General features: G+C 38.3%; 1 protein-coding gene across 1 annotated transcript in view; it reads left to right on the top strand.

Annotated features, from left to right (window-relative positions):
• Nucleotides 1-13622, top strand: part of cacna1bb (calcium channel, voltage-dependent, N type, alpha 1B subunit, b) — a gene marked incomplete at both ends in the record, with an annotated part of 269481 nt that overhangs the window by 231487 nt on the left and 24372 nt on the right. Inside the window, 4 exons of the mRNA XM_079256383.1 lie at nt 628-719; nt 820-970; nt 1136-1263; nt 3996-4092. Coding sequence (XP_079112509.1) covers nt 628-719; nt 820-970; nt 1136-1263; nt 3996-4092 — 468 coding nt within the window. The remainder of the gene's footprint in view (nt 1-627; nt 720-819; nt 971-1135; nt 1264-3995; nt 4093-13622) is intronic.

The raw sequence follows: 13622 nt of genomic DNA, 5'->3' as shown, positions 1-13622 counted from the left end.
TCATTTTAGGGAAACTACTCTAGCTTTTTCAATGATAAGCCCAGTATCTCTTTAATAATGGACTGCAGAGAGAGAGAGAGAATGCAATCTAGTGAGACACCAACTTAGAGAAGCTAGTTGTTAGCTTCTCCTATGCTGCTACATATCCGGGACAAAGGCTAATCCATACAATAGCTGTGTTAAATGCAGGCCAAGTCCAGATAAAAGGGCCACTCAGTCACCAATATGGGCTCATTGTTGAGCAAATGAGTAACATACTTCTGGGTGGATAGCTGTCTGGTGCTACTGCCTGGTGTTCAGATGTGAGATGTATTATTTCAAGTCCTTTCATTGTGCTGTAGTCTGCTGACTTAAAGAGACATCTATTATATACAGTTTAGTTTCAGGTAATAAATGTCATGGCAATCCTCAAAGTTTTACAATCGGAAAGTATAAAAAGAAAATTGCCTCTATATTGTCACAATATGTTATAATGCTATTATATCCTGATATAGTTTGGAGCTGAAAGCAAGTTCAGTCAAGGAAGCAAGCAAGTTTTTTTTATGGATTGTAGAAGTAGTAACAGATGTCAATGTTAATGTAAATGTGTGGTTTTAAATGTGGATCCTCTCTTCTGGCTTGCTTCAGGTGTTTGGGAACATTGATTTAAACGAGGACACCGCCATAAATCTCCACAACAACTTCCAGACCTTTTTCCAGGCCTTGACGCTACTGTTCAGGTAATCTGCTTAAATCATCCAGATACTAACTATTCACATTCACTCTGTGAAGGTGCAATACCATTACTGTGATTTGTTTTACTGTCTATCTTTATATCAGGAGTGCAACAGGTGAAGCCTGGCATGAGATCATGCTAGCTTGCCTCAGTAACCGACCGTGTGATAAGCTCTCGGGACTAACGGGGAAAGACTGTGGCAGTGATTTTGCATACTTCTACTTTGTCTCCTTCATCTTCCTCTGCTCTTTTCTGGTCAGTATCTCCAGCAGGAAGTAAGTCAGGCTCCCCAGTGGACCATATTACAATGTTTTGAATCTCAGTGTTGTGGTTTGAATAAAGGTTACACGTATTAAATGATGAAATGCATCGGTCTTCTTCCCTTGTTTTAATTGTTCACTGTATAATCTCACTTCCCAGATGTTGAACCTCTTCGTTGCCGTCATCATGGACAACTTTGAGTACCTGACGAGGGACGCCTCCATCCTCGGACCTCACCACCTTGACGAATTCATTCGCGTGTGGGCGGAATACGATCCCGCTGCCTGGTAAGTGACCTGCGTGGCTCCAGTATGTGTTTTAGTGTTGGAATTTCAAAGAAGGCAAGCCAGGAAATGGAAAACTCTGACTGTCTTTTGGGTTTGATTCTGGTGTGTAACTGGGAAAATCTCATCTTAGCAGCGATGTGTGAATGACATTAAGCCAGCATCTTGGCTACGGTTGGCGTTGAGCCCCCATGCTGGCTGGACTGATGTGTGTAAAGCCAGTGTTACACTTGAAGGCCACTCAGCCCTCCAGATAAGCTCCAAAGCTCGTCAGTCTGTCGCTGTGGTTTAAAGAGAGACTATTGCCATCCCTGTAATAGAAGACTACAGGTTTATGTCGGCACCTTTTCTGCCCTTTCCACCCACCTGACTCTGTTACCTTGACTAAAGCTCAAAGCAGGTTTTGAGTGAGACTGAAACCTAATCTGTCTCAGATTATGTAAGGCTCATTAAATTTTAACGAAAGCTTCACAGGAGCCTTGTCAGTGAGTCGGGACTCCAGGAGAGGTGTGAGATGTGAAATATGAAATTTCCGTCACCTGACAGACATTATGGGGGAGGAATTCTTTGAATATAAATGAGTTGCTCCTTGAAGTGCCTTCAATAACATTCAGGCTATTTCCAGTTGCCTGAACTCATCATAATGCCAAGAAACATTTAAATATCACTGTTTTTATTGCTTTTACTGGAAGGAAAAGAGCAGCTAAGCCTGTTCAGAATACAAGTTTAATTAATTTATTTTATTATTCTATATTTGTTTATGCGTTTACTGTTTTCTGTTTGTTTTTAATTACTCAACTCGATTGATTATATTATTATACAGGAAATTTAGAATATGTTTTTGGGTTTTTTTGTTTATTACTTTCACAGGATTAATTATTTCATTTAAATAGCTCTAATTAGATTTTTTTGTAAAACTTTTATTCCTATTTAATTTTGATCCAAAATTCATTTATAAATTTGATACTATTTATCAATTGATTAATTTCTATCATTCCCATGATTAATTTTAATTTAACTTTTTTTTGTCATTTATTTGTTTGTTTAATTATTTATTTAATTCAATTTATTTAATTTGTTGAACATTTAGAAAAAAAGAAAGAAACCACAACAGCTATGATGACCAAAAAAAAAAAAAAAAAAAAATAGTTTGACTACTTGATTTTTATCAAGTAATTTTTATTGTTTCCCTTTGATAAGAAATTTGACATTCCAGTTAGTTTCATATTAGAGCGGTATGATAGAAGTGGATTTTTCTGCACCTGTGTTGCCGCAAGTAAAAACAAGATGGAAATGCGTGTTCTGACGCCTTTCTGTCAAAACCAGCAGTAATTTTAACTTATTTTTGTTTGTGATTTACGCTATATTAGCACATTTATTCATTTCCTCCCTGCAAAATGGAGCATTGGCTGTCCACGACCATGACTCTGGTTCCTTTCTTGAGTCCGTTTCCATAGTTCTGACCCACATAAACTGGAGTTTAGGCGATGCTGCTGATTTGAACTAAAATTCTTAGACTTATTTTTTCTGTTTCCAGCACACAAACATCATAACATCTTAACATTTACCAGCTGTCATTATAACGAGATAACCAATGTGTCTCACTTCCGGTCATGTTGTGTCTGATCAATGCATGTAAACATTAATGCTTATTAAATGAGAACAAGCGACGATGGACGGATTCAGTGAGTGTATTTTGGATCTAATCTCATGAACATGTCTTATCTTTTTCAGTGGGAGGATTTGCTATCGGGATATGTACAAATTATTGCGTTTTATCTCGCCACCCCTGGGCCTGGGGAAGAAGTGCCCCAACAGGGTGGCTTATAAGGTTTGCACTCCCACACAGCCCTTTTGTTTTGAAAGGGGCTGTGATGGTTTCAGACTGTGACTGTCTGTTCTTATTCCCTGCGGTGGCAGAGAATGACTTGACCACACATGCATACAAACTGTCATTGGCCCTCTACTAACCTGCTGGCACGTAACCATGGCGATGGGAAGAAACAATGCAACATGTAAGGCTCGAGCAAAAAGTGAAAATTTTGTGATGCCTGACAGGTCCACCTGCTTTTGGAGACAAGAGAAGCAGTGCTGAGAGAGCATTGTGAGCTTTGTTTCTCCCTTTGGTTACGGCTGATGCTACTTAGCATGCAGACGGTGAGGGCAGCTTAAAGGAATACTCCACTAAAAACACGATTTTTGATCCATGAATGCAAAGCACAGTGAAAGTTGAAGCTGGTGCGTATAAATTCTTACTATGAACACAATCTTAGAAAGAAAAGATCATAAGTATGTATATTTAAAGTCCCAAAAACTGTCAGTTTGTAACTATGTTGCTATAAGCAGTAAAAATGGAAGAAAAAAAAAAACAGTTTTTTTGGTGTAGTGTTCCTTTAAATGAAGTTAAAACTAAATTTAAATCTTCCACCAGGTTTCTTTCATGCAACATCTTTAAGCTGGGAATATTCTGGAGCATATTCCCTCCCTTCCTCGTCTGGGATTCATTCCTTGATCTGTAAATTCAATTGTAATGAAATTCCAGACCATGATACCCTGGAAATCTTATTAACAAAGATTTCTGTCTTCTCCTTTTTTTTTCATCCCCTTCCCATTCTCTCTCTTACATTGTATCATCTTCTGTCACACTTTAACTTCCAATGCCTCCTTGTTTCACCTCAAATCTCCCTCACCTGGGAAACCATCTCTCCTTCCATGGCAACCCTTTTCCCTGGAAGCGGTCGCATGGTTTACCGTGATATGTACGAGATGCTCCGCGACATGTCCCCACCACTAGGTTTGGGAAAGAAATGTCCACCCCGGGTCGCATATAAGGTAGAATCCCTCCGGTCTCCTCTTCCCCACCTTCTCCAGTTCCTGTTTCCACCTGCCGAACATCTTCAGGCTTCTGTCAGTGTGCTGCTGCCAGTCTCCGGCCTGCTGCTGTGATAATCTCTCTGTTTAGCTGTAAATTTCTGTGGCTTCTTCCTGCTCTGTGGAGGGTTTGTTGTAAACTCTGCTCATCTGCTGTCAGACAATCGAGGAGTATCTCGTTGTTAAATGAGAGCAATGAGGCTAAAAAGTGATGAAAACTATTTATTTATCTGAAAACACAATGCTTTCTGACTTAAAAGAATTGCCTGTATCAGAAAGCTTCTTGGGAATCACATAATTGGATGCAGTAGCGAGAGCTTGACAGTCAAAACGACTCCAATGCTCTCTTCCCTAAGATTAACTTAAAATTAGTTATGTTTTTATTTCATCCAAAACTTCCAAAACATGAATGCAGTTTGGCTTTCTGTCTTTCTTCATAGAATCTTAAAGTTTTAATGAACTCCAGGATCTTTTTCTAGTGGAATTCTACCAGCATGGATTCTCCACCTGTAATGGAGGTTTTCATCAGTAGGGCTCCATAAGAAATGCAGACGCACTACAAACTATTACAGGAATTACTTCCATAAATACAACCAGAAATTATGTCCATTATTGACTACTGCTGGGATGAAGTTCCTCTCAGTTTGGCTTAAACTACATATATAATGATTTATGGGAAAATCAATATTTAAAGACTCCCACTTGGGGATGAAGACAAAAGGAGTGAATTTGAACCGAAGCACATGTTTTTATTCTATGGAGGCTTTGTTAATCAAAAATGACAAATCAAAATCAAGGTGACACCTTTGATTATGCAATTAGCTGAACAACAGGTAGAAAGCCAGTTTTTGTTTTTTAGATTTCTAAAATGACAACTTGCTATATTCACAAAGGATCGAGCTTAACCAGTTTGGTGATATTCTGCCATCAATGGGAAAGCATCCTTAGTGGGTTCTGAGTGGTTAAAACAATGTGATGTGATACGCTGCAGTGGAAAATGATACAATGCGATACGATTCGATATGATGCGATACAGTGTGATGAGTTGTGATATGACGAGTTATGATGCAATACAATGTGATGTGATACAATACGCTACAATGCAATTAGTTTCTATGTGATATGTAAGTTGTGATCCAATCCAATAAGATATGATACGATGTGATGCAATTCAATGCATCAAGATGTGATGCAATACAGTTCAGTGCAGTACGGGCAATGCAATACATTGCGATGCAATACAATGTGATGTGATATGATGCAATACATTATGATGCGTAATGAAGCAATACAGTATGATATAATACGGTTCGATGTAATATGATACATGGCGATTTGATACAATGCAAAATGTTATGATGCAATATGATACGATGCAATGGAATTTGATACAATGCAATACGGTATGATACAATACGATACAATGCAATTCAATACAATGCAAAACGTTACGATGCAATATGATACAATGTAATACGATATGATGTAATACGATGTAATACGATACGATGCAATACGATACGATGCAATACGATGTAATACGATGCGATGTAATACGATACGATGCAATACGATACGATGTAATATGATACGATGTAATATGATACGATGCAATACGATACGATGCAATACGATACGATGTAATATGATACGATGTAATATGATACGATGTAATATGATACGATGCAATACGATACGATGTAATATGATACGATGCAATACGATACGATGCAATACGATACGATGTAATATGATACGATGTAATATGATACGATGTAATATGATACGATGCAATACGATACGATGCAATACGATACGATGTAATATGATACGATGTAATATGATACGATGTAATATGATACGATGTAATATGATACGATGCAATACGATACGATGCAATACGATACGATGTAATATGATACGATGCAATACGATACGATGCAATACGATACGATGTAATATGATACGATGTAATATGATACGATGTAATATGATACGATGCAATACGATACGATGCAATACGATACGATGCAATACTATACGATGCAATACGATACGATGTAATATGATACGATGCAATACGATACGATGCAATACGATACGATGTAATATGATACGATGCAATACGATACGATGTAATATGATACGATGCAATACGATACGATGCAATACGATGCGATGCAATACGATACGATGCAATACGATACGATGTAATATGATACGATGCAATACGATACGATGCAATACGATACAATGCAATACGATACGATGCCATACGATACGATGTAATATGATATGATGTAATACGATACGATGTAATATGATATGATGGAATTTGATACGATGCAATACGGTATGATACAATACAGCGCAATGCAATACAATACAATGCGTTTTGATACAATGCAAAACGTTACGATGCAATATGATACGATGCAATATGGTACAATGCGGTGCCATTAAATATGGTCTGAGCAATGTGATACAATGAGATGCAATAAAATACAATGTGATACAATGTGATGCGATACGATGTGATCTAATGCAGCGTGAGCAATATGATAACATGCAATGCAATACAATATGATGTAGTATGATCTAATATATTTTATTCTAAGCAATTTGTTTCCACTTAAGTGCTGTTACAATAATTTCTTATACAAAATCAATAAGTTTGCAATAGATTATAAGCTACTGCACAATACTCATTTTTGGTGAAAAAAGTTTAAAGTTACAGAGAAATGGTGCAGAAATAAAATATCAGGAAAGTCAAATGGATTTAGTGCTGCATCACATCTACTTTCAGGTACAATCAACAGTTTTCTTTTTGGCCAAGATGAGGCATGTAAGAATATTTTCCCTTAGCCCTGACTCAAATGACCCAGCTTTTCTATTCTGTGACTACGCAAAAGAATCGTGGTGAAGTGGGAGTCAAGTACACATCTTATGATTCTCAGGTAGACCCTGTGCCAGCTGCTTACCTCTTAACATGCAGTCTTAATGTGAGTAGTCCCTGTGTGCACAGCTGTCCAATTGAATCATATTTGAAGCAGCCCTGGCCTTGCCCCAGTTACAAATGCCTGGAACTGATGTGGTGACATCTCCAAATATAACTCCTGTTATTGTGAATCGACAGAGAAAGGAACAAAGACACAGAGAGAGAGCAGCGCTGCATTTGAGAGCAAGGCTAGCATTGTATTCTCCCCATTCCTGTTTCTCCTTCGCGCCCACTGTTAAGTTACTATTCTTCATTCTTCATGCGCCTTCCTAACCTGCTTGACTTCCTAATCAACATAACTCCCCCTGATCTCCACAGGGGGAATTGTGTTCCCTGCCCCCCCTCCATAGTTTCCAGTTTCTGTGCTCTGACTTCAGGCTGAACTTTGCTGTCTCTTTTGAGTGATCTTTATCTTACCCTCTCTGGAGATTTGTGTCATTTTCTTCTCCATCATAACTTCACTGTATGCATATGTGCATGAACAAATTGTTCTCTGCAAACACACACCTGCTGTAATATTTTCTCTTTGAAGGAGAGCTTGAAAATATCTTTTTTTTTTTTTTTTTCATGGATGCAACTATAATTTTCCATCTGTCCAATGGGAGCTTAATGCAATGTGTATATGACTAACTCCCCCTTTTATTCTTTTGATTATCTAGTTTCATTTTGCTTCCTTTCACATCTCATTGCCCCATCTCATTGATTGTGGGTTTATATATTTACCTCTTCTACTCTGAACCAATGCTGTGTTCTATTTCCTACATGCATGTGTGCAGGAATCACTTGAGCTCTGATCCTGCAGCTTTGCATGTTGTGGCTGCATGCTTACAACTTCATGTGTTTGAAATCAGTCGCAATATGAAAACACCAGTGGCTGATTTTCAGACTTTTATTACAGACAACCATGTATGTTCACTTCATTGTGTCAATAATTGTTTTTTCTACTCAGTTGTCAAATTTTAATTGATTAAACTCAGAAATTCTCTAATAAATCCTCACGTTTGGAAAGCATTAAAGATTAAACTACCCAACGTTTTATTTGTAGTAAAGATTTTTATTTATTCTATTTTATTTTTTTTTTATCATTATCGAGAAAATTTAATGCAGATATTTTAAGACCTAATCAGGTTTCCTTATTTTGTTTTCTTAGTTTTTTTTTTTTTCCTTTCTTCTGGTGGCCGACTATTAGATTTTCACTCATTTCACTTCAACTAATGCATTACAAAAAACTGGTTCATGTAAACAGGTGAATCATTTGACTGCCTTTAGACCCAAATAAAGTGTGTCCATTTCCACACCTCCCTCTACGTCTTCCCCCTCATCTGCAAACAAATGTGCAAAGTGTTAAAACACTGAGAAAAATAATATTACAGTTTTATGGAAGATTACAAAGTGACTTATATGTGATGTTACTCACCTGTCCAGAGGAAACGAAGGTCTCGCTCAGAATCAAACTGCTACCTCAAACTTGTAGTGGTCTTTGGTCTTAAATGTGCTAAACTGGTTCAGTTCTTTCTTTTTTTTTTTTGTTATCTGACAACTTCTTTGCCAACAACCGCAGGTGTTTTTAGAGATAAGGTTAGATCCTGGTTGTCATCAGGAGAACGTTTCATTCTGTTTTCCACCATTTTGCGTTGAAAATACACACTGCCATTGTCTGCTTTCTGCCTTTTATAAGAAGGGAGGGTTGAGAGCTGCAAGGTGAGACGGGGGGGGGGGTGATTCACATTTACATACATGAACACGCAGCCGGTCTGGCTGGTAAACACCAGGCTGGACATCAACACAGAGAGACGGTGTGTGATGTCACACTGAACCACAAATTAAATCACACGTCTAGTTCTTCACTTAGTGAGGTTTTCATTCCTTCGGTCCTGGAATAAATCATTTCTTCTTATTTAGCCTTTTAATGTGAGTAAAAACAATAAAAATATGGATCAAGAAGATTGTGACTATAATCCAGAAAACAATGTGCTGGTGCAGTAAGTTGATTGATTTCTGGATGTAAGGAAAATGATCTTGACTTTAGACAAGTGAGAAACACCCATTAAAGGTTTGACCTGGAAACCAGCCTGTTAATGCTTCCTTTCAGAGTTGTTTCTTTCTTACTTTAATAGTTACGAACTGAAAACAAAAACAACTAAACAATATGATTCTTCTGAATTCAAGATAAACTGTTAAAGGTCATTTTTAAATAAAGACTGTCCCTGCTGAATGGGGTAGTGACGGCAGCCTCTCAGACCACCAAACATTCATTACCAAACATTACTGAACGGAGATGAAGTCTGTTTTGCCAAAAACCATAATGATCGGATGAAATAAGAACTGAGCCACCGACCTTCCAGTTACTGGACAACCTGCTCGACCACCTGAGTTACTACACCAACTAAGCCATCACGACGCTACCAGTCCTTCAATTTAACATTTCTTATTTTAGGATCTTTTTTCTCAAAGTGATAAACGAACTACGATGAAAAGAAATCTTATCGAGTGTTTCACTAGTTTTAAGCTGTTTCTGACTTGTTTAAAGTCTAGAAATGTTTTCTGATTTGAGAAACTCTTCCAGTGTTGTTTTTTCATTGAAACAGCTCCTTTCTGCTGTGTGTGAGTTACTACTGGGAGGTATGGAAACACTGGTTTCACGGCTAAAATAGAGGGTGAAAGATAGATTTTGATCTCAGAGTCTCAGTGAGATGATTTAATTTGATATTTTTGTAAAACAACCCCGATTTTAACCAAGTAAACACATCAAAACATGATGAATAACTTCACACATCGTGTTTTTGCCAAATATACTCTCAAAACAAGATCAAAGAGCCTTTTTGGCTGAATATAAGAGTATGACAGTTGTTTAGACAGACAGCACCAGAAGATGGATGTGAGCAACACTTTCTTTACAGTTTACTTCTCAGGAAGACATAAAGAGACCATTTCTTCAGGGAGAGCCAAGACGTCTCAAACTGTCAATAGAAAGGGTGACTGACTTTATCACAAAGCAAACAAAAAGAAAAAGAGTATAAACCAGTGGTGTAGTGTTCCCTGAAGAAGTGGGTATACTCTCGTGTTTTCACACTTGTTTTAAAAACAGAAAAAAAGTTGCCTAGAAAAACGCTGTTTCTGAAAAAGTGTCATGTAAGACTTTTCTGTCTGGCAAACAGACTAGTGAGAGACAGCCCCATAGACATATATACATGTATATACATATATCGTCATTATGTCTATATTCAGGCTAAAGTTAATGCAGCTGATGGCTAACTGCACCAGCATAGCTAACCTGACCTTAGCTGCCTTTAATTTACAGACAAGTGTTGCGCCCCGGAGTGAACCAACACGGGACGCACTTTGTTCCATATTTTCATAACTTTCCAGCAGCCTACACATGTCAGCAAACATGAACAGTCAGCAAACATGTTCTTGTCGTGCAGAATCAGTGCAGGTGCAGCCTCCTCCCCTCTGCGCCTGTTGGACAGTCACGGTTGCCTAGAGACAGACATGACTCATGCACGCTCCTCAGAAGACCCGCGCCTTTTAAACATGTCTCCTGTAGCCTACCTGGTTCTCTAGCTCCTGAAAATAAAAAGGGCATGTGAAAAAGACGTGAAGAGATGCGGCTGCAGCGTCCATGAAGATGTTTATAAGTCAGATTGTACAACGTGTCAGCGACTGTTTAGTCGCACACGGTGGCCTGTCCGACATCTAACGGCATCAGGAGAGCAGGATCGGTTATTTATATGCCGTACTAGCCAATATAAATAACATATATACCCATTAAAAACGTCTTTTCAATGGATGAAAAGTTAATAAATACACGCAGATACATATATAGCCGAGCTAAACGGAAACGTTTGTTTTTATATGCATTTCAAACATTAAAATGTTTAGAGCTTTATGTTTTTATGTCCATTGTTAGGGATTCTGTAGTAAGTGATCATTTGATAAATTAGCCTTTTAGTGTTGTTAAACTGTGATGACATGACTTCCCTTCAAGACAGAAACAGTCCAACATGGAGGATTAAACAACGAGGAGCCGTTTTCACGGCACGACGCTGGGCACGGCATCGTCATCACCATGGTTCCACACTGTAAACATTTCATAACAAATGTTTCCTTTTTTTTTCTTTCCTTTCTTTTTACAAAACTCGCTAAATGTGCCAAAGTAGGCTGTAGGAACTATTTTATGTTGTCCTCTATAGTTTCTAAGCCAACAACTGTTGACAAGTCGCGTTTCTCTCATTCACCTGTCAAAACTCCGCTGATCTGAACCAGCTGATTAACGTGTTGCTATGGTAACGCCTGTATAAGACGGTAATTGAACTTACCAACGATCAGTGACCACGGTATAGATTATATGAATCCATCCCACTCCTCCCCTCCTACCGCATGCAGGTGAAGTGACACAGGTGTTTTTTTATGTAAAGTTCAATGTTGCACGCTCTACACACAGAAATCCTATTTAAGGTTAATCAGTTACATAATATCTCAGTATTGTACATATGACTCTTTATTATATATTTTATTTATTTTTATATATTTCCTCATGTTAGCGGAGAGCCATGTAATCACAGCTTTATGTTGTTGCAATGTATTCACAGCCCCCCCTGCCAAAGCTGTGCGTCCCTTATTACAATTTATGAAAGGTGGCAACCCTAACCTTGGGTGAGCTGCTGCGCGACGTAGCTACATGTGTACGGATGTTCGTTGTTGTAAAAGCAGCATCACATGGGGTTTAGAAGTGGGTATACTTTACGTAGACTGAAAAAGAATTTTGGTCATACTTCGTATACTCACGTACACCCTGGACTACACCGCTGGTTTAAACTTGCAACTCAACTCCTTAAAGACGCATTATGTAACTTCCTGATCATGAAACTCTGCATTCAGGATTTATTTTATCACAAATAAATTAGTCATGTGTATTTCTCAGCATCCCAAGGTCAGGTAGGATGCGATATGCATGCTGAATAAGCCATCGATAGGGGGTGCATCACTGGGAAAACTATAAAAGTTCTGCAGCGTGTTTCTTTATTTAACATAAATATGTAAAAATGAATTACAGGAAAATAAGAATGGCAGCATTCCTCTTAAAGGATAGTCTAAACTCAGCGTTCACACTCGAAGATCTAATGAGTACACAAACAAACGTAAAAATATAGGATCTCCACAGAAACATGGGGCGATGCCAAACTGACCAGACGATCCAGAAGTCGTGTTATGTTCGTTCGAAGCAGCGATTGGCTGCAAGAGGCAGACAATCAGCAGGAGTATCAGACAGGAAGCACATATTCACAGCTGAGCGCCTTCCAACAAGGTTGGAGTGTGTGATACTGAAAGATTTTATATCAATCCAATAAGAAGTAAATAAATGGTTAGTATCATCAATACTGATACTTTTTTACAGGGCTGTAAAACATGTGAATGTTGAGAGATTAGAGATCATGGATTTAATGGTTTAATTAGTTAAATACAATAATGCATGTGCAACATTACTCATACATAAAAACCCAGATTTGGCGTTATCTCAGCGAGAGGAGGGTGTTTTGTGAACCAAATAAAACAACATTTCCTCCTTATTTATGACATTTGTGAATGTTTCCAAGATTTATGTTTAGAGTTTTTACAATCTGGTGTCCAGAAAATAATGTTATTTCCAACAGTATTTATAAAATCTAAATGTGGCATCATCTCAGTAAGAGATGATGACTTTTGGCATAAATGTTTCCTGAACCCAGCACTTTATTCTCCTTCTCCATTTAATAAGATTTGGACAGTTTCATGCTTTACGTTAGAGTATCGGTGTTATCACTCTAGTATCATCTGATATCAACACCAGTTTGGGATAATTGTTGATATATTTGCCCTTAGATTAATATTTATTTTTAATTAATTAATTATTAGCTAACTCTGGACCAGTTCAGCTGACTGAAAACAGCACAGACACACAAACATACGGAACTGGTTTCCTGGAGTCCAGTTTGTCTCGTCTCTGAACCGAGAAGCTTTAAAACTCATTGAAGTTGGGTGAAGTCACTGGAACCCCCATTTCCACCCAGCATTCGTTTGTATGTGCAGCTCTGCACCTCCTGGTGCTGTTTTGACTCCATTAATCATTTCTAACGTTCTTCCTGACATCCCTGCTGGATATGAAAAATGTCATAAAGAAATTCAATATATAAAACCGACTCAAATCCAACGGCATTCATCCTGACACACACAACCTTCTGACTGCTGTCAACAACACACGGCCTACGCTGGATGAGCAGATGTTACCTTATCTACACGACGCCAGTATGAACCAAACCAAAACTCAGGACACGCCGCTTGTACAACATGGACCCACCTCCATGCTCCTAATTTCTGCAAAATGAATCAGAAGTGCAGCCGAGAGGCTTCTTGGGCTCCTGTATTCAGTTCTGCTTAATGACAGTGGCGGTGATGGACGGCTCTTTGTCAGACAGATTCCAGAGTCCAGTCCTCACCGGCGACCTCTCTGTTT

Source organism: Telmatherina bonti (assembly GCF_933228915.1).
Source record: "Telmatherina bonti genome assembly, chromosome: 17".
Taxonomy (NCBI): domain Eukaryota; kingdom Metazoa; phylum Chordata; class Actinopteri; order Atheriniformes; family Telmatherinidae; genus Telmatherina; species Telmatherina bonti.
Note: the sequence above shows the minus strand (reverse complement) of the source record. Positions and strands in the feature narration are given on the sequence as shown.